This window comes from Haplochromis burtoni, unplaced genomic scaffold (genome assembly GCF_018398535.1).
Source record: "Haplochromis burtoni strain Fernald_Lab_line unplaced genomic scaffold, NCSU_Asbu1 Contig_253, whole genome shotgun sequence".
Classification (NCBI taxonomy): domain Eukaryota; kingdom Metazoa; phylum Chordata; class Actinopteri; order Cichliformes; family Cichlidae; genus Haplochromis; species Haplochromis burtoni.
The window spans coordinates 869153-896741 of NW_024582614.1; the positions used below are offsets into that span (position 1 = coordinate 869153).

The 27589-nt window shown below is 40.6% G+C and overlaps 1 protein-coding gene across 1 annotated transcript; it reads right to left on the reverse strand.

Moving 5' to 3' along the window:
• Nucleotides 1–204: 204 nt before the first annotated feature.
• LOC102314301 (platelet-derived growth factor subunit A) lies at nt 205–12781 on the reverse strand. The gene is made up of 6 exons (XM_005938443.3): nt 11971–12781; nt 11536–11632; nt 7495–7602; nt 7124–7317; nt 1523–1649; nt 205–830 (listed from the first exon to the last, which is right to left on the reverse strand). The coding sequence occupies exons 1-6, from the start codon at nt 12031–12033 to the stop codon at nt 820–822; spliced, it is 600 nt and encodes a 199-aa protein (XP_005938505.1). The 5' UTR covers nt 12034–12781; the 3' UTR covers nt 205–819.
• Between the last annotated feature and the right edge of the window lie 14808 nt (nt 12782–27589).

Here is a 27589-nt window from a genome sequence, read left to right on the forward strand (position 1 = left end):
CAGCACAAAAAGATCACTTGTTAGCTGTTGGCTATTCTGCTCCATAATCAGCATTTTCATGCTTTTCTGTTTTCTAGTCTCACTTTTGCCAAGGTTCAGTGTGTGTGTGTGTGTGTGTGTGTGTGTGTTTGTGTGTTACTGTCCCTTCAGTCACTCTCTGACAAACCTGTTTGCTGCAAGCTGTTTTCTGACCACCACACCCAATTTGTTTTCATATAAATATTTTATTAGTATCAGTAACATGTCGGAAGGATTATTTCCCATCCATTCTTTATTTGGGTAACATATCAGAAAAAGAACTGATAAGCAATAGAAATAGAAAACGAGACGTTATAAAAATAAGAGGATATACGTGCATGTGTGTGAGTGCTTTTCTGAGGAAGAGTAAATCTTGGAGTACAAAAACTAATCCCAGTCACTGTTTCTAGAAAGGATTTTGCCCCAGTTTATAATCCGAGTCACTGAGCGGTTTATACTCTGGAGAAGGAGCATGATACAGTCAATATGCCCTTCAACATCCTAGAACCAGAATGTCAGTTCGCTTTGTCATCGTCTCATCATTTCTCGTCTCCATCAAAAAAAAATTGGAGTTCACTTGTGGAAGTTTGATGCTTTGCTTTTTTTTTTGGAAAATGGTGAGTCAGTAATGCTCCATCAAAACTCCAAAAGGTCGTGGACAAAATATGCTCCGTTAGACCTTTTCACTGTTACTTTGATGGCAGGTGTTAAAGGAGTCACAGGCAGAAGGTGCTTGTCCTTGCTTTCCATTACATCATTATCCTCAAGGTGTCCTCCACTCCTACATCTGTCTGCTGCTCTTCACCTGATGCCTGTTGCAAGAAAGGAACATGAACATAGCTTCTTTTATTAGCATAAAGCATTAGCTTTATCTTCGACTGAATAACAACACACACACACACACACACACACACACACACGCACACACACAAAGGACTGTTTTCTGCACCACCACTGGACATCTAAATTGCATTTTTTTTTCCTTTTTGGCTTATCATGAAATAGAAAGTAATTGCATTAACACAATGAGCTGCCAAGGTCTGAAATGGACAAAGCATTACATAATTATATTGCTTTAAGTTCAGCTGATGTAAGCACGACCTGCAGGAAGTCAGCAAGTTCAACAGAAGTCAAACATGATGACAGGATGGTTAAACTCCAAGAACCTTTGTGCACTACAACAATGTTTTTTTTTAACCCCTGTTTACGTCGAGTAGGAAAGATTTTAATAATATAGAATGGGGGTCTTTGAAACATATGTTTGTGTGTGTGCACACATGTATGTGTGTGTGTGTGTGTGTGTGAGTGGATGGGTTAGTGTGTGTGAAGGGAAATGCTGCCCTGAGGGAGAATTAACTCAGGCAGGAAAAACACTGTAAATGCCTCAGATGTTATCAGTTCTGAGAGGAGCCGTAACATGTGAAGTGAGCCAGCCTAAACCCCCATGCCCACGCCCATGCACAAACACATGCACGCACACAAAGATACGCAGCTATATGCTCACCATTGTCTGTGTCTGAGTTTGGGCTGATATGGCGTTTATTGGTGCACGTGCACTCTAAGTGATCCTCCACCCTCACCTGCACCTCCCTCAGCTTTGGCCGCCTTCGCACGTACTCCACCTTCGCCACCTGAGGGGAGAGAAAGTGAGACAGAGAGAAAACTTTATTGAGGAGTGAATTAAAGCATGTTTGTTAATACTCTTTAGCATAGGCAAGCCCCGCTAACTAGCTCACTGCATGAATTTGTACAGTCAATCCTACTGCCAGCTTTGAAAAATAAAAGGAATACAGAAATTACATAAGTTCTGTGTAGCTATCTTGAGTGGTAGTTGTGTGCCTTTACCCAAAGTTCCCTTGCACTAAAACACATTCTAAGGCATGTTCTGCTTTTCTGTTGAGTGTGTTGGGTTAGAATGAGTTTTTCTAGTCAAAGTTAGCATCAGAAATGCTAACTTGCACCTTGCACCAGATGCACCTTGCTAGCCAAACTAGCTGTCTAGTACTAGTGCTAGGTACTAACTTAATCAAATTTATAAGCTGAGTAGATTACGTTTTTAAAGAATAGGAAACACAATGAACTGACTACTGGAGAACATATCTGACATCAAAGTTTAGTCTCAGTTTTTTTGTAAATTAGCATAGCCATCCAGTGGATTTTTAAGAACACATTTATAAGGTTTTTGTTTAAAACTAGTCTGCCAGAAATATTCAATAGAAAACATGACAAAGAGTTTCTCAAACAGCTAATGGAGGTGGTCATTAGTTACAGCTGAGAATCTCCCAGTGTCAGGGCCTCAAGTTGGGTTTTTTTTTAATGTAGCTGTGTAAACATCAAATATCTGCTCGGTTTATCAAGATATCGCATATTTGCAAAAGTGCTTCGGCGTTTTCGGAGACGTCTGCTAGTCACCAGCTCGATAGCTAGCTGGGAGCTCGAGGTTCACTGAAGCCGCCGAGAACGGCACAACTCCCGGCACATCATTTTCAGATCACCGCGGATTTTTGCTACTCAGGTTAAACGTAATATATAAGTCACTTAGACAACCTAAAAATGTTATTGTTGGGCTTTTTTCAGTGCTTTGTTTGTTTGTTTGTGAGTAAATCGGTTTGGCTGAGATTAAAGTTATTAGATTAGATAAAATAAAACTTTATTAATCCCCCGGGTGGGTTCCTCCTTGGTTTTGACTAAACGTCAAACAGAAAACTGATTAAACAGGAGTATGACACGGTCGAGAATTTACGCCAGTGTCCTGTTATATTTTAGCTAGCAAGGAGCAGACGGCTGAGTTTATTAAACTCCAACGAGACAGCGGTGACGCTAATCAGAAGGCTAGACCGTCCAATTTCCCCAGCCGTTTACTTCCGGCCTACACGCACTTCTGAGGACCTGGCCCGCGTAGACCGCGAATGCCGGGTCCTCAGGAGGATGCAGCCCATGAATTTGGACATGACCAGTGAGTGATTCGTTCGTTCTATGATTCATTACAGGAAGGGAGGGGGTGAGTGAGTCCTGAGTGATTTGTTCGCGCTATGATTCAGCACAGCAAGGGAGGGGGTGAGTGAGTCCTGAGTGATTCGCTTACGCTCGTTCTATGATTCATTACAGGAAGGGAGGGGGTGAGTGAGTCCTGAGTGATTTGTTCGCGCTATGATTCAGCGCAGGAAGGGAGGGGGTGAGTAGCTAAAATGTGCTGTTAGCATGTTAGCAGAGCGATGCTACTGTGAACCAAGGAGCTATTGTCTTGATGTGAGCTTCTACTCAGGGTTTTTTCTTCCAGTTCAGAGCAGAAATGTTTTTGTTAAGAAACTGGCTCTTGTTTTTTTCCCCCACAATTTTAATTATAAGCTACATATATTTCTACTAAGGAAATTAGTTTGCTAACAGCAACGGGGATGAGTTAGTGAGTCAATTGGGCTTGTGAATCATGATTCATGAGTCAGTAAAGTGATTCTCGAGTATTGAACGTGAACATGATTCGCGCATCACTATTTTGGACAAGTGTGGATGTTATGTTTGTATCTCCTTTTTGGTAAATGTTTGACTAGACCACCATCATTAAAATTTCACTTTTTATTGTAAACTTATCTCCTGTTTCCTCCACTTTCTGTCCTCTTTACCTCAACAATCTAACATAGTTTTGTTCATTAAATTGATGTAGACTCTATTATTTGAAGCTATTGTAAATTTCATCATGTACTAAACTTCTGCAAAATCGAATCATGATTAAATTTATGTTTGCAACAATATAGGTTTGTTGATCCCAAAAACTACCTAACGATAGTGCTATTTAAGTTAGAATGAGACAGGTTATGTATGATACAGGTGCTACAGATAAAATGCTTTCTTGTACTTGTGCAAGCACACAGGTGTGTGTGATCTCGTTTGGAAGAATGAATGGAACACTGATAGGAGGTTTGATTTCACTTACACTAAGTGAGGCATATGTTGTTTTGTGTCACATTTGACATCAACACTAGCGCCCCGAGCCTAGCTACTCATGTAGCAATGGGTCTTTCTAGTTCATGAACAAATACACACCCAACATACTTTTATCTTACATAAACAATAAAAGAACCACAGAAGCACAGTACATGCGTAATGCTAACATCCTTGTTAGCAAGCCAAGTCTGCACTTTGCCAGGTCCAATTGCACAACCATCTTTGCTTCAAGTCTTAACAGACTCTGAAATAGCATAGCTAAGACTTTGAAAAAACAAAAACCCACAAGAAGGTTCAGCTGAGGTGAGCAGCTGTGCAGCTAAACAGCACATATGACATTGACTAGACCTTGACAATATGCTAGAAGGGGTGAGCCATCACTTCAAATAGTCGAGGTCTGCTATAATTGTTATATATATGAGTAGTTAGATTAGATTAGATCAACTATTAAATTAATAGTTCATTCCTGCAGACTTACACTACAGTTGCTGCTGTAGTTCTAGTAAGAAAAATCGATGTTTTTTGTAGGCAACTTGGCAGTTGTTATGCATTCAGTCAGTCTACTGATGTACTTCTTCCAAACCTGTGAACGTTAGCTAGGTGACAAAGCAGAGGCTTCAAGTGGAAACTTTACATGGCAGTGAGTGATCTCACAATGATGATATCCATCTTTTATATACAGTCTATTCTCAAAAAACAAGTAAACATCATTTCAAGACAGCAGCTTTTAAAAGGGCATTACAGATTGACTTCCAGCCTGCTGTAGTCTTCATATATATATCAATACTGAGGCTCTTTCTTTGTTTTCTCACATATGGACACACCCCCTAAACCTTCACCCTGCCATCTTCCCTTTAGCTTTAAGTGAGTGCAGTTGCAGTCGTGACCGTTTACCCTCTAAGCACTGAATCTCAGCACATGCGAGTGACTTTATTTTTGATTTCCTCTGTGAGCAGACAAAGGATGAGCCCTTTCATCTCAGATTGGGTTTCAGCGGGCCAAAGCACAGAGTATCAAACCACCCTCCCCTCCTGTTTTATTCACGTTTTCCCTCTTGACCTCTGGCAGCACACTCTTACACGTCTTTCCCTCTCACCCCAGATTATCAGTCAAACATCAACCAATCAACCTGTGAAATTAATATTTCATGTTCATATTATTAAAGTAACTATTAACATCAACATCATCAGCACAGTTTAAAAGTACAATAAATGCACTTCCTGTGTGCCAAACACACACACAGACACACACTCCTTGGGTCAGCTCCCACTTGGACTCTTGTGACTGTGAACCAGTTGGGGTTTACTGAGTCTTATTTCCAGCTCTGGATGAGATCAAAGGGAAGCTATTATGTTCATGTGCTACCTCACTGCCAGATTTTCAGTCACTGGCACACACACGAACGCACACACACACACACACACACACACACACACACACACACACACACACACACACACACACACACACACACACACAATGGTTAAGCTGGGGAGAGTAATTGTTTTTGGCAGGTGTAGAGTATATACCTCCAGTAAGTGGCTGCATATTTACACGTTCTGTGCCATTATTCGTTTTCTACACTTTCCGGGTCAGTGCCAGTAAAAGACAAGGAACAGAAGCCTTTTGCTAAATGTTTACACAGAATATATCCCTTAAACTAATTTGAACCACTTCTATTGTCACAGGATATCCCTGTGGAAGAAAACTCTTGTCTCTGGCTACTGTATGTGTCAGACACCAAACAATAATGGATTGCATTTATATAGCGCTTTTCGGGACCCTCAAAGCGCTTTACAATACCACTATTCATTCACTCTCACACACTGGTTAAGTCAAGCTACAGTTGTAGCCACAGCTGCCCTGGGGCAGACTGACAGAGGCGAGGCTGCCATATTGCACCATCAGCCCCTCTGGCCAATACCAGTAGGCGGTAGGTGAAGTGTCTTGCCCAAGGACACAACGACCGAGACTGTCTGAGCCTGTCCGAGCCGGGGCTCAAACCGGCAACCTTCCGATTACAAGACAAACACCCAACTCTTGAGCCACAATCGCCCCAAAGAACAGTCTTAGTCCTCTGTGACTTTGTCCTCTTCCTCATAATGAAAGTTGAAGGTGACATATAAGAAGATACAGCATGCACTAAGACAGACAAGTGCACTAGAGAAATGTAATAATAGGTTTTTGAAATTCATGACATCCTTGTGAAAGAAATGAAATAAAAATTGTGCCAAAGTGCATGAAAAACAAATTTTGTGTGAGTGCCAAAGCTCTTGGCCACAATTTTGCACTTCATATGCAGTTAGTCTCTATTAAGGGACTCTAATTTAAACAAAGAAAAACAACAGATAAATGGCAGATTACTTAGACATGATAAAAAGACTGTTTCTACTAAATACAACAAAGCCTTTTCCGGATGCTTCTTCCTAACTTTAACTCGTCAGTTTCACATCTTATGGGAAGTCTCTCAGTTGCCTGGCTTCAATAGGAAATGGTTTATGACAAACTTGGAAATACAAAATTTGTGGTATTTGGTAATGGCTCTTCCACTCCGGGGTGTACCCGGCTCCAGCCTGGCCTGGCTCCAGCTCCATAAACATATCTACAGTTCAGAAAATGTTAAATAACACTATGGTTACACACAGTTTTGGTTTATGGCAATTATATTCATTTTCTTTGATTCTTAAGAAAAAGTTTAAAGTGATGGCAATGAGTAAAGATTAAAATGAAATTGATTTATTAATGAATTAATGATGGATATCAAAAATTGAAGCAGTGCAAGTGTGCACGTACAGTGTTGATATAAAGTCTTATTCTTTCCTTTGACCGAATTATGTCTTTGACAGCACAAAGTTATTAGTTATATTTGTTTTATATGTGAATGTATGCATGTGTTTTCATTACCTAACAGGTTTCTGTTCTAAGGAATGTTTGAAGCAGAAAGAAACAATTACAAAGCTAACCCTACATGCCGGGGTCTAGCTGTGCTCATCAGTGCAGTGTAGTGTCGACCTGTGCTACCTGGTAACCCCCAAGACTCCCTATATGCAAATCTTTACCTCTTCCAAATGTGATGTGAAAACAAAGCTTCTTTTGAACACAAAAGAGTCTGAAACAGACACACAGGTGGTCACATGTATAGAGAGAAGCAACAGAAAGCTACCTTAACAGTGCGGTAGTGTTTGCGAGCCGCCTGGCACCTCATGTTGCTGGTGTTGCAGCAGCCGGTGCAGCGTTTCACCTCGACACAGGGAGGCCAGATGATGAAGTTGGCCGATGTGGGATCCACCTGGCTCCTGGGAATTTCATAAATTGCTGTCCGAACTTTGCACACTGCTGGCAAGGCCTCTTCTACCACTGCAGGTGAACAAACATGGCTGATCAAACCTGCATCAATGGTTCACTTTTTATACAAATACTAGTATTTCCTATTAACGTTATACAATATAGAATTTTTGGAAACTACAAAAGAATAGTTAGATAACCAGTGGACCTGAGGCTCAAGCTGACTACATGTGTGTGTGTGTTTCTCACCAGTGCTCCTCCTGTGTCTGGTATGTGTGTGTGCTCTCTTTAGGTCGGGGAAGTTGTGAGAGAAGTCCTTGTGGTAGCTGTGTTTGGTCTCCTCGATCACCTCGTTCTCTGAACAGAGACAAAATAACACAAGCATACTGAGACAATACACACTCTAAATGTTAACAACAAAGATCCTTGTGTCAAAAACACAGACACATACTAACGCACTATTGTGGATAACATGCATGCATAAAGTTCATTTTCTGAGAAGCACAAATATTCTCTTGGGTGATATTGGATATTTTTTATTTTGCTCATTTCCAGCCCCACATTTCCATCCTTGGACACTACTGGACTAACGTTGCATGATTCAGAATTAAAAATAATACCTATTTATTGTAATCTTGGGCCATGATGCATCACTTCAGTTGATCCTGGTTCTTTGGACATCAGAAGTTGTCCCTTAAGTTTCATGAAATCTTACGCACCACATTGTTGGCCGAGCCAAAATAGAAAATATTTGTAATTTATCCTCATGGGACCATGAATCTCCTTATCAAGATAACTTGACAGCTGACTGACCAAAATACAAAAGAAGGAAAAGTGGTGGCATGTTTACATGCTACAGCAAGCTGCTCATTACGGATATCTTTATCAAGTGTCTCCTGATCAGAGAAGCAGTTTAACCAGGTTATTATGAGTTATGATGTCAGTGAGCTACTGAGTTCTCTGCATGTACACGAGCCCCAAATGAAACTGTTTCAGTGCCTATTCCAGGTACATTTGAATGTAATCCACACACACAGACACACAGCAAAGATTTTGTTAAGTTGGAAATGACATCACATTGCAAGCAAACTTGAACTTTCTAAGTAGCTTCTTTGTGAATTATTTGCTGTTATGTGACTTTAATGCACTTTTTTTGCTTCTATTACTGGTAAATGGCCTGTATTTATATAGCGCTTTACTAGTCCCTAAGGACCCCAAAGCGGCAAGCTACATTGTAGCCACAGCCACCCTGGGGCGCACTGACAGAGGCCAGGCCGTCTGACCACCACCAGTAGGGGCCCTCTGACCACCACCAGTAGGGGACACAACGACCGAGAGTGTCCAAGCCAGGGCTCAAACCGGCAACCTTCCGATTACAAGGCAATCTCCCAACTCTTGAGCCACGATCGCCACGTGGTACTGGTTAGATGTACAGTGGAGAAAGCAATTATTTGATTCCCTGCTGAATTTTTATGTTTGCTCACTTACAACGAAATTTGATAGTAGACAGAATATCAACTAAAAATCCAGAAAAATATTTACATTAAACTTATAAACTGAGGCGTTGATGAAAGATGTAACCAGAATCTGATTGGATGAACAGAAATGCTTTGTATGAGCCAAAGAACACCATCCCCACATCAAGCACAAAGGTGGAAATATTATGTTTTGGGCAGCGCACTGAGAGGCCAAAAGACAGGAAAAATCTTGGACTACAACCTTCTTCCGTCAGCCAGAACACTGAAGATGGGTCATCAATGGGTCTTCTGGCATGACAATGACCCAAAATATACCACAGAGGCAAGAAAGGAGTGGATAAAGAAGAAACACATTAATGTGTGGAATGGCCTAGCCCACAGGTGTCGAACTCCAGGTCTCAAGGGCCGGTGTCCTGCAGGTTTTAGATGTATCCTCGATCCAACACAGCTGATTTAAAAAGCTAAATGACCTCCTCAACATGTCTTGAAGTTCTCCAGAGGCCTGGCAAAGAGCTAATCATTTGATTCAGGTGTGTTGACCCAGGGTGATATCTAAAACCTGCAGGACACCGGCTCTCGAGGCCTGGAGTTCAACACCCCTGGGCCCTAACCAGTCTCCAGACCTCAGATCAATAGGAAATCTGTGGAGGAAGCTGAAACCTTGAGTTACCAAGCACCAGTCAAGAATGTTTTCATGAAGAGGAGGGACCCAGAGTTATTCCTACAAACACTGAAACATCTTCTATCTACATTTAATCTTGGAAACTCTAACACTCATTGACACTTGGCCATAAATTGTATTTGTCAGTTCAGTTTGGTTTGGTGGTAGTAATGTGTGGTAGTGAGCTTAGTTTAATCTTTTATTTATTTATTTTTCTGTGCAAGGTTTTGGCAAGTTGTGACAATACTACACCTGAGATTAGACAAACATCCAGTTTACGGAAACTTTCCTAAAGTGGATAATATTCTTTAGTTAATAACTGATGATTTATGGCATAAAGATTTATATTAGCCAATCTTGCCCTCAAGGCTTAGTTTTAAATCTTAGCTTTGTGTGTGTGTGCCTTCTAGAGATGTGTCCACAGTTTTCGCAGATTCTTCAAGCCATTCAGTACTTCCAAACCACAGGATACCAACAGACATGTTTAAAGCCAATAAATTCTGAGCAAAGATTGTGTGTGCAGTGTGGATTTGTGTAGATTTGTGTGTCTGTGTGGGTGGAAAAAGGGAGCAAGGTTCCAGGAAATCAGAGTAAATGATGTCTAGGCAGGACTCTTTTAATTTGATCCTGAATACCAAGCCTGATGCTTCTTTTGGTCACCGTGTAGATGTCTGCGTGCGCTCCTCATTCTTGAGGCCATATGTACATGCAAACAGTCACACACACACATACACACGCCTGCCTACATACACAATGTGCTTCTAAAACACAACAAAGTCCACCTTCGACATTTCCCTCTCTCTCTCTCTCATTCTCTCTCTCTCTCTTTCTGAGCCCGTGTGTCTCCCTCTCTCGCCCTGACATGCAGGAATTTGAGCATGAATTATACATAGCAACACAGCAGCCTTCCAGCGAGCCCTCCTCTCAAACCAATAATGGGCAGCATGACAACAGTATAATGAAGTGAGCCACTTGACCCCCACCGAGCCGGGGAGCCGTCACCCTCGACATTTGCATCTCAATGATGCCAGGATTAATGGTGGCACCACTCAGCACTGCAGACAGAAAAAAATAAAAAAAAGTTCACGCAGCAAAAAAAAAAAAAAGTTTATTTGGCTGAAATGTGGATGAGTGGATGCAATAAAGTGTGTTTTATGCCACAGTTATTTCCTCCTGTCTCACCTCACTGATTCAATCTGCTCAGATTTATTACCTGCATAATAAACACAGACATCAGTGTTTATTGAAGGCAAACGCCAGTGCTTTTTTTTTTCTTCAAAAGTTGGAGACTGTTTATGATTGAACTGCACACAAAGCCTTCTTTTTTGTGATCTCAGCTACACAGTCAGCTGCTAGCAGAGCAGAAAAGATACAGATGATTTTTTTAAGAAAAACAAAAGTTGCTTCTGGTCTTTCTGAGAAACATCCAGTGGTGAGCTGAGAAGACAAAGAATCTTGAACCAGATGCAACTAATTCCTCAAGTCAGAGTCTTTCAAGGCACTGACAGGGAGGGAAGCAGCCGTGACTATCACATTTAAGCTCCCTGTGCCTGATGTTTATCTGTTACTCAGTCAAGTTAAGGCCTGCTTGGATCTTTGTATGACTAAAGGTACATCATTTTTCAATGACATGCTAAAATAAGACAAACATGTGCATTGCTCCTAATTTCAGAAGTAGATTAAAGATAGATTAAAAAAATCACAAGTGTTGATCTGGTGCAAAGAAATATGAGTTTCTACAGTAACTTCCTGTGACTTTTCAAATTTCATTAAAAAAATTGTAGCCTACTATTTAGCTTTAAATGCTACAGAGGTTTGGCCCCAAGTTATGTCTGCTGCCACTTGGTGCATGAAACCCTGACACTGATCACAAGCACAAACGTGATGTAGCCTTGTGCAGTGCTCTTAGAGTTAAAAATTACTTCCCTGAGGAGATTAAAATTGCATACTTGGCATTATGTTTCACATCACTTTAAAAAACACGTCTGATCTTATCTGCACCATGTTTATTTATTTCTTCATATATTTTATTAAAAATCTGTCACAGGCATCACATGAACAGATTTTTCTATGAATAACCTCATTTTTCTGTAAGGATCATTAATCCAACTTGTGGCTGTGGGAGACTTGTATTATAATGAAGTGCTTTACCTACGGAGTCTATCTCTAGCAGCCGCTGGAGGTCGCTGATGCTGCGGATCTCGCTGCGAGAGAGCCGCTCCAGAAGCTCCTGAGGGAGAGGAGACTCCTGTGGGAATAAAGGGGGTGGGTTTATTGGGGGTGGGAACACAATACTGCCATAGTTGGTGCGTAAATCACGATCACGCAAACGTTACTTATCTGCAGCTGGCTTTCAAGCTGACTCGGTGGCGGGTTTTCAAAAAGTATCAAACAGGTACTGTGCGTAAGATTAATGCTCGTGCGTAATTACGCAAATAAACTAGATTTCATCTGTTGTATTCAGTACGTTAATCTTCAGGACTGAGTCTCTGTAAGTTCTATTACTTGTTTACAAGCTAAATAGCTGCGAGTAAAAATCTCACAACACGCAGCAGAAAAGACACAGAGTGTTTTGATTCAGCTCACCTGAGCAACGGTGCGTAACACGCAGAGGTAGCCGGCAAGGATGTGGTAGACTGCGGCTCTCATCTCCTCTCAGATCCACTGCATAGGCACCAGAATAGGTCGAAAATCCACCGAAGGAGCCGGGCTGTCGCTCCCTGCTCTCATCATCCCTCGGGAGGACAGAATACCTCCTCAGTTTTAATGAAAGAGCTGTGAAATCCCGAATGAAATTAAAAGGATGGAAGCAAACTTCTGCTTGTTCTGCACGCGGTGTAAGTCACTGCCAAAGAGATTTAAGGGATTATTTTTTAAGTGACCGCGAAAAATGAGAGTCCAAGTTTTAAAAAGATAAAACAAAATAAAAAAAAGTACAAATCTTAGGATCCCACCGATATTCGTCCACAGGTCCGACGTTTAAAGCAAATCACACAATCAGACTTGACATCAAGTGTATGTCCAGTTGCTTTTCATTTTGGTCTAGACAGAACAGGTGCCGATGGAAGCATTAGGCATTTTTTGCATTCACATATCCAGGAATATCCATCATTTTGTCCTCAGTATGAGCCTTTCAAAAATCACCCATTTCTGCCCTCTGCAGCGTTTGAGCGTGTTGGCACTTCAGGTTGGTAAATTTTCAAAACTCACAAACCGAGGGCAGGTCTGTCTGGAAAACGCAAAAGAACCAAAAGCCTTTATCTCCGCTCTGAGGAGTTTGATGGCAGCTCCCATCGGTCCTGTGATCTCCGGGGTGAATGAAGCTGGGATGCTTTCAGTCACAGGATATAGCTGTGCGCGCCCGCGCGACTGCGACCGCGCTTTGCTTAATAAAAGGCTACCGAGCACTGCAGCAGCAGCAGCAATAAACGACATCACGGAACAGCCTCAGTCTGAGCTGCTTAAGTTGATCACGCTTGTATTGGACACTTTGCTAAAAAGAACTCGGGAACTATTGTTACAATACCTGACCTTTAGTTTGAATTTGATGATTTATGATCATCACATATTCAGACCAGTGCATTAGAAGTTCCCTCAAGATAAAGTTAAAGGTCCTGTTTGGACTATTTTACACTGACATGCCAGAATAGTAAGGACAGAAAATGATAAACTGATATATGATAAAGTTATCCACATCACCAAGAACTGAGCAGCCCATTGGTCAATAGCTGTTTTCATGGAGATTAATTCCTAGACTGCCTAAGGGAATACCAAGTTGACGGTGACATTGTGCCCTAAAGCTGTAAGATTTTTATTAGTGCTTTGTTCATGTAACAAAAGTTCACAGCAATAGTGACCTCAAAGAAACTTTATAGATACAAACCAAATGATCCAATCTTTCCCTCTATGAGCAAACACTCAGCAACAGTGGGCAGGAAGTAGGGAGAGCGGAGAAACAGGAAAAAAGCACAAATCACAGGAGACAGAAAACATTAAAGCTAATAACATGCAGTAGGTGGGGTGAGAGAGGTTCTCACCCCAGCAGCCTGAGCCAGTAGCAGCATAATGCTGGCAGAGGGTGACCTGATCCAAGTTTTTACAAATGCACAAATTAATTTTTATGTGAGCTACGTAATGCAAATGTCTGACGCCCCTTTAACCTACCAGATCCCTAACACAAGGTGAATGTCATTTCAGACAGCACTGATGTTCAAAGAGCACAGAACTGAACTTTTAGCAAGAGCATGTTGTGTGTGCTGTCTGCTGCTTGCTTTCTCCAGGCATCACCTTTACTGTATTTCCAGTGGTCATAAGGCTTCGGAAGTGGACTACTTCCTGCTGTGCGATACATGTAAGAAAGGACGAGAGAGGGTTCTTACCTCTCGAATTATAACCAGAATCTGGTTCCACAAGAGAGGAACCTGAAAGCTAAAGGCTCTACTGCCCTTCTACATTTTTAAAGAATAGTTGACACACCAGAAAGTCTGATCTACAAATAAAATGGAACCTACAAAAAGTTCAATGTGATTAACAATATAAAGCAAACTTTAAAGCATCTGTCAAAGGCTGCCTTAAAGGTCAGTCTCCAAAATGTACACTATCCTGTGGTTGGTTATGTTTAGTTGGTTGTAATGTTAACACGTTTTCTGTGATTTAGCAAATGAACATTAAATGACATTCAGTGAAAAGGGAAGCAGTAAAAACACAGCAAGCATTTTTGTGGGTCAGTGACAGAAGTTTTTGAGGGAATGTAAAAAAAATACATTTTTCCCCCTAGAGCTAAAGCTTCATGAAGCAGTGCTGGAATCTGGAAATCCAGCCTTAAGCATTCCAACATGCACATACACATTTATGATCCTTACACATAACATTTAAAGTTAGAAGGCTGAAAGAAAGTAACTATGTTCCTGTGAGGCAAAGAACAGAGAGCAAAACAGAGGAAAGACAGGACAGGACAAGGGAAGAAACAAGGAGAAGAGATTAAAAGTCTTCAAAAGAAAAGGGAAGAAAGCACAGATATGGTGGTGATATCAAGATGAAGCTTATTTGGATGAAAGAAGTCAAAGCAGGGTCAGCTGGCACCTGTGTGTGTGTGTGTGTATGTCTAGAAAATCCAGCCTGTGTTGGACCAAACTTCCCCCCAATTAAAGCCTATTTAGGCTGACAGAGGCTAATACCCTAACACAAAAAAATCCACCTCGTTCCTTGCATCTTCTGTGAAAGGGTTTAGTGTAACCAACAGGCAGACAAATGAAGACAAAGAACCGGAATGATGGAGGGGAAATGGGTCAGAACCGATTCTGATCTTGAATGGCCTCACTGGTACCATGACACTGTCACTTCCTCCTGGCATACAGCTTCTTCTCTGAACTCCCTGATGCATCCCACTTGCTCTTTTTTTCTTCCCTCCATCTTATCCAATGTTGTCTGTCTTTGTGCCAGCAGCACTCTGTGTCATCAAAGACTCTTTGAAAACGTACTGGTCACATTTTCTTGGAACATGAGAGCTTTCTTGAAGGCCCAGAACATTAAAAAGAAAAACAAAATGCCCAATGATATTAATCTGCATGTCTGATTTTACACATTTGATGACAAAGAGACGGCATCAAATAGGTTAGTCTGTATCATTCACAACAACTCTCAGAGGGTTAGTTTTTCTCTGTACTACCCCTGGTGTTTTGCCTTTATTGCACATCATTTAATCCAATAAAAAGAACTGCTGAAGGGGGAACTGGTTTGCTAAGCAAGCTTGATTGCTTAGTCGGGACAATATAAAGCAGACTCCTGCCATTTTACTGCCTACAAAACATTCCTTTTGTGTGGAGCAGTCAATACTCCAACAGATTAGGGTTAAATGAACTGGTGCACAAAGCTGACAAATTTCTGCACTTCAAAAGCACTGATCCAGAGAGCAAGATTAGAACACTTAAGACAGCTTGCTATTACTTAACATATAATTGTGGTGATTTAGCTCATCCCTTCAATTGGATCCACTGACTCATATTAAATCACTTTATAGTCAGCAGTAAGTGGAATTTTTCTACAGACAAGCTCAAAGTTAAACTATGCAAAGTAGTGCAAAGCAGATGACTTCTATTTCAAGGCAGTCAACATCAGCAGTGCATTAAGTTCATAGAGGCTTGTTTGCAAAAACCAAAAAACTGAGCTGCCCTTCTTTTGGCTAATGTTAGACAATGTTCACGCATTCAAATTCAAGTCTATCTTGTTTTGTTCCAGGGTTGATCTGGTTAGCTGGCAATGTTAAAATTTCTTTATCAGCAGAACTAACTGTCTTCAAACTATGTGCAGCTGGATGAACATATCTTGCTTTTTAATATTATCCCTGGTAAAATCATATCATTCTTAAAATATAACATCTCCAGCTAATATGATGAGACGGATCTATGTATAGTATCAAACAGCATTTATTTCATTGACCAGTACATCAGTAAATTTTTGTCATGTACAAGTCCACTGTCATCATTATTCGGTGTACATTATATACACTGGTCTCCAAGTTGTTGTACAGACACATAACATACAGTAATGTTCAGGGCTGTCAGACAATGGTAAAAGAAGGTGAAAAGCTGGGTGGACATCAAAAATATGACTGGTTGGCAAGGGATTGCTTGCTGTTGCTAGGTGAATTCAGTGAAATTTACTTGCCATTAATTGTAAGGAAGACGATGACTCATTTGAAAACACTCACCAATTACTCGCAAAGCAGTAGTGATACTGCGAAGAGTACAATGCAAAGGGGAAACAGTAGCTGCTCGCCTAAAAGTTGTTTCTTAGCTTGTTGATTTCAACAGTAAGGCACAGATTTTATTTCAAATGAGAACCTTCCCTGTTTCTGTTCTAATATTGCACTTTAGTAATAAGGGTCAGTACTACTCTGTAGAGAGTTAGCGTTTGTGTTTGTGTTTGCACACAAAGAGGTTTTTGGTGAAGCACCATTTTTGAAACCACTTACACCCAACAACTGCCAACAACCTCTAAGACCTATATTCACCAGCCAGTAGGGTAATACAGATTTTCCCTAGCACCAAGGAATTGCTGACTCATTGTAACCCAATTTCATGGCAAAGCATGTAATAGACATACCAGTCCACTGTGTCCAGTTCACACTTTGCCTTTTCAAAGCATGACATGGACACGTATGCAGAAGTTGCAGTACCAGCAGGGGAAGCCGTGATACTGGATTGGCTAACTGGTCTCAAGGTCTGTGTGTGATGATCCTTAATTTCTGCATCTTAAAGTCTTTCCTCCATAAAGACAACATTTGACAACCTCCCCTGGACCCTTAATGATCAATCATGACATCTCAGTATATCAATAAAGACTATCAGAGTAGTTCGTCGGGTTTTCCAAGGGTAGCTAAATAGGCAGCTGATGCACACCCAGTCATTTTGTTCAATGAGCAGGCCGAAAACATGACAACATCTCAGTCCAGGAAAGGCTTTGAATGGGTAAAGAGTTAAACACAGGACAAATAACATGCCACTTATCATGTTTGTTCAATTTTGGGAATTTCTGAGGGCAGCAACAATTTCCACAACTATATATGGCATATGAGAATCAGCATTGCGAGATGAGAAAAAAAGTGAATCTTGGTGAAATCACACATTAAATGTCATTGGCTGGTGTGAAAATGTCTCCTTTATGAACTCCAGTGTGTTGCTTTATAATCTTGACTCTTTTTTGATTATATCTATTTTTGTTAATTGTTATATATTGTATTCTAACTAGGAGATTTTTTTCTTTACAGTCTCTTCTCCTTCTTCTTTCCTCCTCTCCTTCTTTTTCTCCCACATAAATCTGTTCTGTCTTTCTCCCACATAACTTTCCAAGATATAAAGTTTATTTATACGAACCCAGGGGAAAAGTTAGTTGTATCATGTTTTTTTTTCTTCTTTTCATTTTCCTTTTCATTTTTTACAGTTCCCAGACATGTCACCATGTTTAGTGTCTGCGTTCAATGGCACTTCAGCAAGGTTTGCTTTACTCAGCTCCACCGCCCAAACTGTTGTTTTCTAGAATATGGGAATGCCACCAGTGGGACCAGAGTAAAATGAAAACAGAAGAATTAAATGTTGGAGATAATGAGCAGCAAGCCAAAAAAAGTGTTTAAGAGACACAGAGACCGTTACAGTTAATCCAGCAGGGGATAAAAAGTTTTATGAGCAGGGCGGGTTTAAGGGTTATCCCCAACTTTATTCACAAAACCAAACACATGGTGGAAAAAAAAACCCTTTACGCACATTTTCCCTTCCAATCTCTCTTCAGGCCAGGCGACATTAGTTATTATGAGCTCTTTCAAAAGAAAAGAAAAATAAAAAAGGTCAGAATGGATTGCGCTGTTAAACCCAGAGCAAGTCCACTTTTGGATATGTGCCAAAACCTATTGTGTTATGCAGGAATATTTGGTCCCAAGCCAGCTAGAGAGACTTATCCAGGATTACAATCTCATACATGCAGGCATTCACCTATATGTAACGTCACCTCATTACCACCACCACCCTTTCCACTCGCCTGTTGATCTCAGGCCACAAGGCTCTGACAGAATGCTTTATTTAGGCCTATTTGGGAAACTGAAAACACAGGGCCCTTGTGCTGTGTGAAGTCAGAGTCATGAAGACAGAAAACCAGCTTAACTGGAAGGGGTATACAGTAAGTGCTGGACCTCCCACCCATCAGAAACAGATGTACTGACTGAAGCTGAAAGCACTCAGAGTGCACACCACGAAAAATGCTGCAAACATTGTTGTTCCTTAAAATATATGGGACGTTTTGTAACTGGACAATGTAACTGGATATGTCTTCCTTTGATATAACTGAGGAACATTTCTACTACGGGACAGACATGTTGCTACTTTCTTATCAGAGCCCCGGGACAAAACACCGCTGATTCTGAGCGAGTACCTCTTGTACTGTTGTTACAATCTGTATTCTCTGTCTGCATGTTCAGATGATAAAGACAAAAAAAAGCTGCTTGTTCAGATAAGGAAATCAAAGCAATGAGGCAAAAACACAGCTAGGAGATGCTATAGCGATGATCCCCAGCATGTACAGGATTAACTTTGTTAGTTTGTTAAAAAGTGCCTTTCTCTTAACTTCAGGCACTCACACATAGAAGTAATGGAAATGTTTTCCACGACTCAGACAAAGGTAAGGAAAAGTAAGAAACAAAAGATCTGGCACTGCTCACAAAGGTGGGGCACATCTTGAGGTTTGGAGCTTATGACCGTAATTGCATTTGGCTTCACTGCCAAATGGTAATTCACTCTACAACCAGCTCACAAAAGCTAATTAATGGTCTAAACACGAGTGGCACTTTTTATGAAAATGGTGCATGCAGGGAGTTTGGTTGGAGAAACAACCAGCCAAAGAAGAACTGCAACCACAGAAGCTTTTAGCACAATCAGCAGCAAACACATGGAAAGACATGTAGTAGTGATAAACCCCATTTATGTCTCTCAGTGTGTAGTCAGTGCTGTGGGTTACTTAAATGGTATAAAGTTTGTATGTATACTGGTATGTAAGGTTTTTGTCAAAGCTATGATGCTGCTCATTCACATTAGTGAGAGGGCGTCTGGTAATCCCAATTTATTATTTTCCAACATGCAGCTGTTGTGAAGGAACTCATTCTCCTCCAAACCAAATTTGGCTTCCAAAACAAGAAAAATCAGTGAGGGGGAAAAGGGAAAAAAAAATGCAGTCCCAACAGGATGCATGTTTGCTGAAAATATTGTAGGAGCTCGTACAGCGAGGCACTGATACCAAAGGATACCTCGTATGTGCAGGTGGGATTTCACACACAAGTATTATATTGCACTCTAGGATTAGCATGTATTGAATTCTGAGTTACATTTGTATGTACAATCAAAATAGTCTATTTATGATCTTATTGCTACACTTCTTGTGTTTTGCTTAAAGAAAACTGAAAAAAACCAGAACATAAACAATTCAGCTGTTTCTTCAGTGATTACTGTGTGAGCATGCAAATTCTGCATGACTCAGAGGATCAGCGAAGATTTTATGATGCTCTGTCTGAGCCTTCTGACCCTCACCCTCCTGTGGTGGATATTAGACTCAAGGCAAATTTTAATTTCACATAATTTCACAATTACCTTTGCATCACTTTATCAATTTCTCTTCTATTATTACATTGCCATTCCTGCAAAATGTTCCAAAAAAGATCCTGTGCAAAATATACTCGTTCACTGATGTATTGACCAATTGTTGCTATTAGTGTGTCGGCCTTGTTGACTGACCTGGTTAATGCAAAATGTGATCGATGGTGGCCAATATTTATGTGTTGCGTCAAATCAGTTTTTGTGCTGGCTAAATGTTTAGAGATAGTGAGATGAAACGTTACAAAACTATCAGAAAGCATCATGATGACAATTTAAAGGGTACAAAGGGAAAAATGCATAACAGGATAAACTTCTTGAGATGAGCTCAGGATTTCATAAGTACTGTAGCCATAGGAGATTTTGAATATAAACATAATGCAGTGATTTGAAAATCATGTAAATTTTTAAAAATAGTCCAAAGTGAACATATCAAATTCATAAACTGTTTTCATATTATTTTTAAAAAAAATTTAGAGGGAATTACACTGTGCGTCATGCCACGTGTGCCAGTGCACTTCTGTAGCGTCACAGGTGCTGGCTTTTGAGATGTGCGATGATAACAATGTAACTGTTATCTGATGACTCTGATCTTTAGTCTGTAGGAGGAGGGGGGCTGTGGAAGTTATGATTTCCAAAATGAATTTCAAAGGAGAGTCCAGGTAAGGAATCGTCGCCCTCATTGTAAGAAGAGCTGGGCTCCTATCGATGATCCTGCTGTTTTCAACACTTTTCAATTTGTCCAAGGCCACATCAGCTCAGATTGTCAGTACCACTTTGTGGTGGTATGACGTCCTCTTGAACTGTTTTGCTGCCACAGCTCATCTGCTCAGCCACTGTGAGTTCTTCTGCTACCTAAAAATGAATATCAAGTTGGGATTTTGACAAGGTGAGGGCAGGGGAACCACAAATGGGGGGCCTAGGGTCCACTGGCCACCCCGCAAAATTTTAATTAGGATCTATTAATAAGAAAATAAGATCTATTGTATACTGCAGAGGCACAAGCGCAAAGTAGTGAGTGGGACTTTCACTGAGAGACCAAAAAAATAACTCAGATGCTAAAGATTGCATGGGCGTAGACAAGAAGATTACCTTAGACACGAACTGGTCCAGTTAAACATCAGGTCAATTAAAAGGCTCTTTTGAGTCTCGGATTTTAATCACACCTCATATATTAGTGATAACGTGATAACATAGAGCATGTGTCATCTTTTCAGAACACACTGTACACAGTATTTATTCTGTTAGCATTACATATAAATTCTTGCCTCTGTACATCACTACTGTTGATTTTAAATCAAACAATAAAGATGGCGAATCACTCAGAATAATAACAATTACAACAATCCTGACATGTGTACCTTTTAAGGATAAAGAGGACAAACAATCTGAAAGAGAAATAAGGGACAAAACTAATGATTACTTTTAACATATGTTGTAATTCAACCCATTTAGAACTTTTTTCCCTAATGTGTCCTGATACAGACTATCTGCCACATCCAGCCAGCTGCAGAGGGTTCACACCTCTTCCCTTTTCCTCTTCCTCCAATTCTATCACCTCCCATAATAATGTCGGCCAATTGATTTATGTATGTAAGGTGATGATCAACATAACTGTAATTGGCACAGCTGGTTTAGAGTGACCAAAAAAAGAAAAAGAAAACGAGAAGCGCTTCATTTGGATTGACAGGCTTATCCCAGCTGACAGCTGGTAGGGAAGCTATGAGTCCACAATGTGAAAACAGACTCCGCTGGACGGTCTGACCAGTGGAACATTTGATTCAGATGATTGTGTGTCCTCGATTGTTCATCGTCTCAGTTGGGAGGCTTTAATCTCCTCTACGGAAATAATTGGGAGGCAGTGAGGGAGTTAATTGTGTTTTCCACTGATGAATCATCAGGAAGTATTGCCCCCCCGTGCACACACACAGACATACACCCACACAAACATACACACACACAGACCACACACATACTGTACACTTGCACTTTGTGTGTTCACATACACCGTTCCAGAGTAAGACAAACTGTAAACAACACACATTTAAAAAAGACACGAGCACATGAGCCTCTCTCTTTTTTATCATTCTCATTTTCAGCCTCTCTCACCCTCTCTGATACTTTATTTTACCCATTTCAAAAGATTAAGAAACCAATTAGTAAAGCTCTCACAGCAGCTATTACCACGCTGGGAACTGGGGAGAGAAGAAATCCCCGTCTCTCCTCTTCCAAAAGAAGGATTTCTCTCTCATTGTCGCCAGGTTGGGAGCGAAGGATGTGGGGTGTATTTGGAGTGCTGCTGATGTGGTAATTTTGGCTCGGAAACAATGCTACGCTGTGTAAAGAAGGGGTTTTGGAGGGAAGTAGCAGAGCTGGTGTTTTTTGCAGTGTGTGTGTGCTTTTGTGCTCACATGTGATACACACACTCAAATTAAGGTGACATCATGGCATCGCTCCGAAGGTCACACTAGGTTCCAGATGAAGGAGGAAACATCAGATTAACTCCGAATCAGGACGTGGACACAGACGCTTTGTAATAAGCAGCAAGAATAGACATAGTGGGAACAGACTGGGAATAGAAGGGTTTTCCTGTGTGAGTGTTGTTGGAAAACAAATAAAGGGAAAATGATTTAAGGAGTAAAAAGTTAGTCAAAATTATGAAAAAATAAGCTTCTCGAAGCAGCTGTAACATTTCCTTCCCTGTGGTGTCAAATAACCTTTTTTTTTTTATCAAAGCTGCTGAGGTGTCAGAGTGACACATCAGGTTTCTTTAGGTTCTTAAAAAAAGACACATACAGGATACCCTTCTGTAGCCTTCTGACTCTCTGGTGTGGGGAGGATTTTCAGCATGGGCAGTAGGTTTCTTGTTTTGACTGCTCTGACTTTTATAATGTTATTGTGTTAGTGCAGAAAGCAGTTTGGCTGCAGTGCATCATCATGATTTGATTACTGGCCCATCCAAAAAGTTCCTGCACGCTGAAATTATGTAAAGAATTTTATTGCCATAACTCTGCATTTCAGGACTGTGGAGTTCACAATCTATTCAGATTTTCAACATTTTCTCATCTAACATGACAATAAAATTTAAATAAAAGTAGGCTGACTATCTTTAATTATTATGATTGTAATTGCATTATTTGTAGATCTACATGCATGCCCCTACACAAACACTGCAATGGTTACAATGCATTGCTTAACAAGCACTTCATAGCTGACTGGAGAGCAGAATTTCGGACTGTATGATAATTTTGTTATGGATATTATTGGACATTTCTGTACCTATAAAGTACCTCCTGATCGACTACAGAATAGCGGATCAATAGACTGACTTTTTGATTTTATCTGCAAAAAACAAATCAAGTTTGCATTCTCCTCCTGCTGTTATCATTGTACCGGTTAGTTACACTTAAGGGGGCGTGTCCAAATGAAGCCCATGTTGAGGTCCATATAGTTCTTCAGAATATCACATGACCAAAGACAAAAGAGGCTCCTCTGAAATGATGTGACTGCCTCGTTATGATTCATGATTCAAGCTTTCAAAAACACACGGGAATTATTTATTTGTGTGAACTGGATCTGAGCTGATTCTGAGAATCATCATGAGCTTGCAAGGAGATTGTAAGCACATGATGGTGCCATCAAAAATTATCAGCAGTTAGGGAGCATTTTGACATGACATCTCCCAATAATAACATACATCCTCTCAAACAAATCTTAGAGAGGATGGTTAGTTATAGTATATATATATATATGGTTTTTATATATATATATATATATATATATATATATATATAGATCTAGAGAAGAGCTCGAGAGGATGTGGAGGGTGAAGGTAACGGTGGTCCCCGTGGTAATCGGAGCACTAGGTGCGGTGATTCCCAAGCTAGGCGAGTGGCTCCAGCAGATCCCGGGAATAACATCGGAGATCTCTGTCCAGAAGAGCGCAGTCCTGGGAACAGCTAAGATACTGCGCAGGACCCTCAAGCTCCCAGGCCTCTGGTAGAGGACCCGAGCTTGAAGGATAAACCGCCCGCAGGGGCGTGCTGGGTGTTTTTATATATATATATATATATATATATATATATATATATATACATATATATATATATTAGGGGTGCAACGATATTCGTATCGATATTGAACCGTTCGATACAGTGCTTTCGGTTCGGTACGCATATGTATCGAACAATACAACATTTGTAATTTATTTTATCAATTTTCCTTCTGACGATGCTGTCTGTGTTGAGCGCTCAGTGAATCTGTGTTCGACTACTCCGCCTAGGCTGCACTGTCGAGCGCAGATCCACTGAGCGCTCAACACAGACAGCATAGTCAGAAGGAAGAGCGCAGGGCACCTCCCCCACCCTCATTCAGATCTGGCGTTTGGAATTATTTTGGTTTTCATGTGACGTATGACCCTGAAGGTAAGCGAGTCATGGACTAAAGTAAAACAGTATGTTGGATGTGCCATGCAATGCTCAATTACATTGGTGTGAACTAGTGTGTTAGCGCAGTTAGCTCGTTAACGTGTTGGCCGTCTAGCCCCATGCACGGAGCGATCGGCGGTAGCTCGTTAACGGAGATTTGCCGTGTTGTGGCGTTAAGGTCATTTCAACGAGATTAACCTGAAAGCACTAGTGGGAACACAACGAATATGACTGCACATTTACGCCGACATCATCCTAGTGCAAAGACAAAAACAACAAGCATGCTACTAACTTTAGCCGAGTCATTTAGACAGCTGTTAGCACATGATTCTCCTTATGCTGCTGAGAATATAGCCCAGAAGAAGCGGATAGTATAGCTTTTATTTTGGAAAGAGACATTTCTCTGTAATAAACTCTCTTTTCCAAAGATGAGTGATTCCTCAATCAGATACAGGGCTCGCAATATCGCTAGCCCGACGTCCCGGGGCTAGCGATTTTTTCAGTCGGGCTACCAAAATCTATCTCTGCCCTGCCCGTCGGGCTATTGTAGGAAAAATATATGTCAATGCTTTTGCATTCTTTCAGAAATGTAGCTGGGTAATTATGTCATTGGCATCGGTGAGCCACTGTCAATATGTGACATATTGAAGTCGCGTTTGAATTTGCGCTTGTTTTTTTGCTTTCACTTTGCAATCGTGCGAACTGTGTATAGAGAGCGACAGCACTGATCTGTGAGTGATGATAATTTGTGCACCAATTCCTCTGACATCGTCTTATTAATCGTTAGCTTACTATGCAAACATGACATTGCACATTATAACTGCATCCAGAGGGAGATGGTGGTTTATAAAAGATTAGATTATAGCCAATCTGCAACACATGCATTTCAGAGTTATATATATATATGTTGCATATATATATATATATATATATATATATATATATATATATATATATATATATATATATATATATGTGTGTATATATATTCTACAGAACATCATATGGTACATAGACCATACATATCCACTGGCGTGTAGCCCACATGTAATATCACAGCACTCCTGGTGTACATCGATTGACCAGCAGATGTCAGGGTGCTTCATGTGATCTTTCTTTTGGCGAAACCATTGACCGGAAAGATTCAACACATTCACGACGCTTCATCACACCCTAGATGAAGGAAGAGACAAATGTTAAAACAATAGTAAAATAATACTATTTAATGCTGTTTTAACTTCAGATGTTCTTCTGATGCACCATGGCCGAAACCATACACAGGATCTCAGCACATACACCTCATACCAAGTGTCATGCACAGTGAAGGAAAGGTGATGATTTGGGTTTGACCTGTAACCGCAGAACTGCGGCACCTTGTAGTTATTGAGTCAACCATGAACTTTGTGTACCAAAATATTTACGTGAGACCATCTCATTAAACGTTTGACCTACGACCACGAAATAGGACAATGATCCCAATGATACCAACAAATCCCATGTATATTAAAATAAAATAAAAATCTGCATGGACAGAAAGGGTGAGCAATTTGTTTTATTAATTCTGACTTTTTTGTACCACATTATATGGACTCTTAATAACTAAAGCAAATTTACAGTTATCATCAAATATTTAACATTATTTTAGTTTAAGACTTTATCAGAGTTTTTATCATCCATTAAAACATCATTCTTATGGAGATGAAAGACATGTGAAGCTACAATTATTTTTTTAATAAAGGTTGAAGCTACTGTTACATCAAGTAAGACAAAAAAAAAAATCCTAAGCCAATGCCAAAATAAATTTTTGGCACAGTGAACAAAACTCAGGCATACTTGAGTGTGTTTATGTGTTAATTATACAGTGTTGTTACTACCTGCTTGCCAATTTGCTAGCAGGTGATGGCAGAAAGACAGATTCCCACTTGTGCTGAGACATGAAGTAGCCTGGCTCTGCCCTCATTTTCATCAGCTCTTATTATTATCCTCGACATAACTGTGAAGAAGTCATTAAAAATCCTGCGCAATACAGAGACAAGTGCTTAACAGGCCTGAGCCACAGTGAAACTGAGAGGTTATAAAAGCTCTGAGGCTGTTATCAAGAAGCACTACCTTCTGGTTTGTCTAATTTATCTGTCTGGGTGTATTTGGCACGGGGACCTGGCTGAGCATTTAACTATCAAAGCTTGATGATACGTCTGAATAATTTCTTTCTTTTTTTTTTTTTGTGTCCCGTTTGGATCTTTAGCCATCAGAATTGTTGTCTTAAGGCCAAGAAAGATGCCAAGCGGATTTATTTTACCAAGTGGATCATCATGGCCTTGCCATATTGGTCCATTTGATTGACCTTTATTATAATTATGAATTTATTTTATTGTGGGGACAATAAACTGGACTGGTCATGCAACACAGAGCACCTGTATAAAAAAGCCCAAAGCCGACTGTACTTCCTCAGGAGGCTGAGGTCTTTTAACATCTGCAGGAAGCTCCTGAGGATGTTTTACCAGTCGGTGGTTGCTGGAGTACTTTTCTATGCTGTGGTGTGCTGGGGGAGCAGCACAGCAAAGAAGGACTCATCCAGGCTGGAGAAACTGATCAGGAGGCTAGCTCTGTGGTCGGCATGAAGCTGGACACTCTGGTGACAGTGGCAGAGAAAAGGACATTAAAGAAACTGATGGACATTATGGACAATGCCAGGCATCCTCTGCACACGGCCATTAACAACCAGAAGAGTCTGTTCAGTGACAGGTTGCTTCTCCCAAAGACAAGAACTAACAGACTTAAAAACTCCTTTGTCCCACACGCCATCAGACTGTTTAACTCCTCTCTGGAGGGGAGAGGGAGGGGAAACAGGAGGACAAAGGAGGGGGGAACAACTAAGCTGTAGTGCCTCTTCACCTCACTGTGCAATACCTTTTGTGCAATACTTTTGTAAATAGTCAACAGTGCAATAGACCTCAATACTTGAAATGTGCAATTCACTTGTATTTTTATTTTTTATTCCTATTTATTCTATTTATCCCCTTCGTATATTTTATTTATATTGTCTCTGTATTTATATATGTGTGTGTGTTGTGTGTGTGTGTGTGTGTATGTGTGTGTGTGTGTAGTGTGTGTGTGTGTGTATATATATAATATTCTGTAACTCTGTAACTTCTGTCGGTGCTGTGCTTTTTTGGAAATCAAATTTCCCAGAGGAACCCACCCGAGGGATTAATAAAGTTCTATCTAATCTAATCAACTAATACATGCTGATCCACACAGGTATGCACACAGGTGTACACACGGGTGTTCACAGACGCGGACTACACCTTTCTTGGCTGCTGCCTCAAAGCACATTGTGCGCTGTCTATCTTGCGTGCTGCACAATATCGTTTATTATTTAGTATCTACTGTTATCTACTGCTAGCTAGTTTATTGTGATGGTGCTGTTTTTTATTATGTTGCTCTTTGTTGTTTGCTTTCTCTTCTGTTTTTTTTCTCCATACAGGTGACCAGGTGTTTTGTTTTTTGTTTTTTTTTTTTCTTTCTTCCCCCCCTTCTCACCGTCTCTTCTCCCCTTTGGTTTTCTTTCTCTCCCTCTCTTTCTTTCATTCTTTCTCCCTGTCCTATCCCCCAGTCATGTCTGTCCCGTTTGTAGCAACTGAA

What these genes read in the sequence shown, in the direction of transcription:
- LOC102314301 (XM_005938443.3), bottom strand. Translation starts at nt 12,033, where the DNA reads ATGAGAGCCGCAGTCTACCACATCCTTGCCGGCTACCTCTGCGTGTTA. An exon ending in GCTAGAGATAGACTCCGTAG is followed by an intron (nt 7,603 to 11,535) that starts GTAAAGCACTTC and finishes GTCTCTGTTCAG; the next exon opens with AGAACGAGGTGATCGAGGAG. An exon ending in CAGACACAGGAGGAGCACTG is followed by an intron (nt 7,318 to 7,494) that starts GTGAGAAACACA and finishes GTTCACCTGCAG; the next exon opens with TGGTAGAAGAGGCCTTGCCA.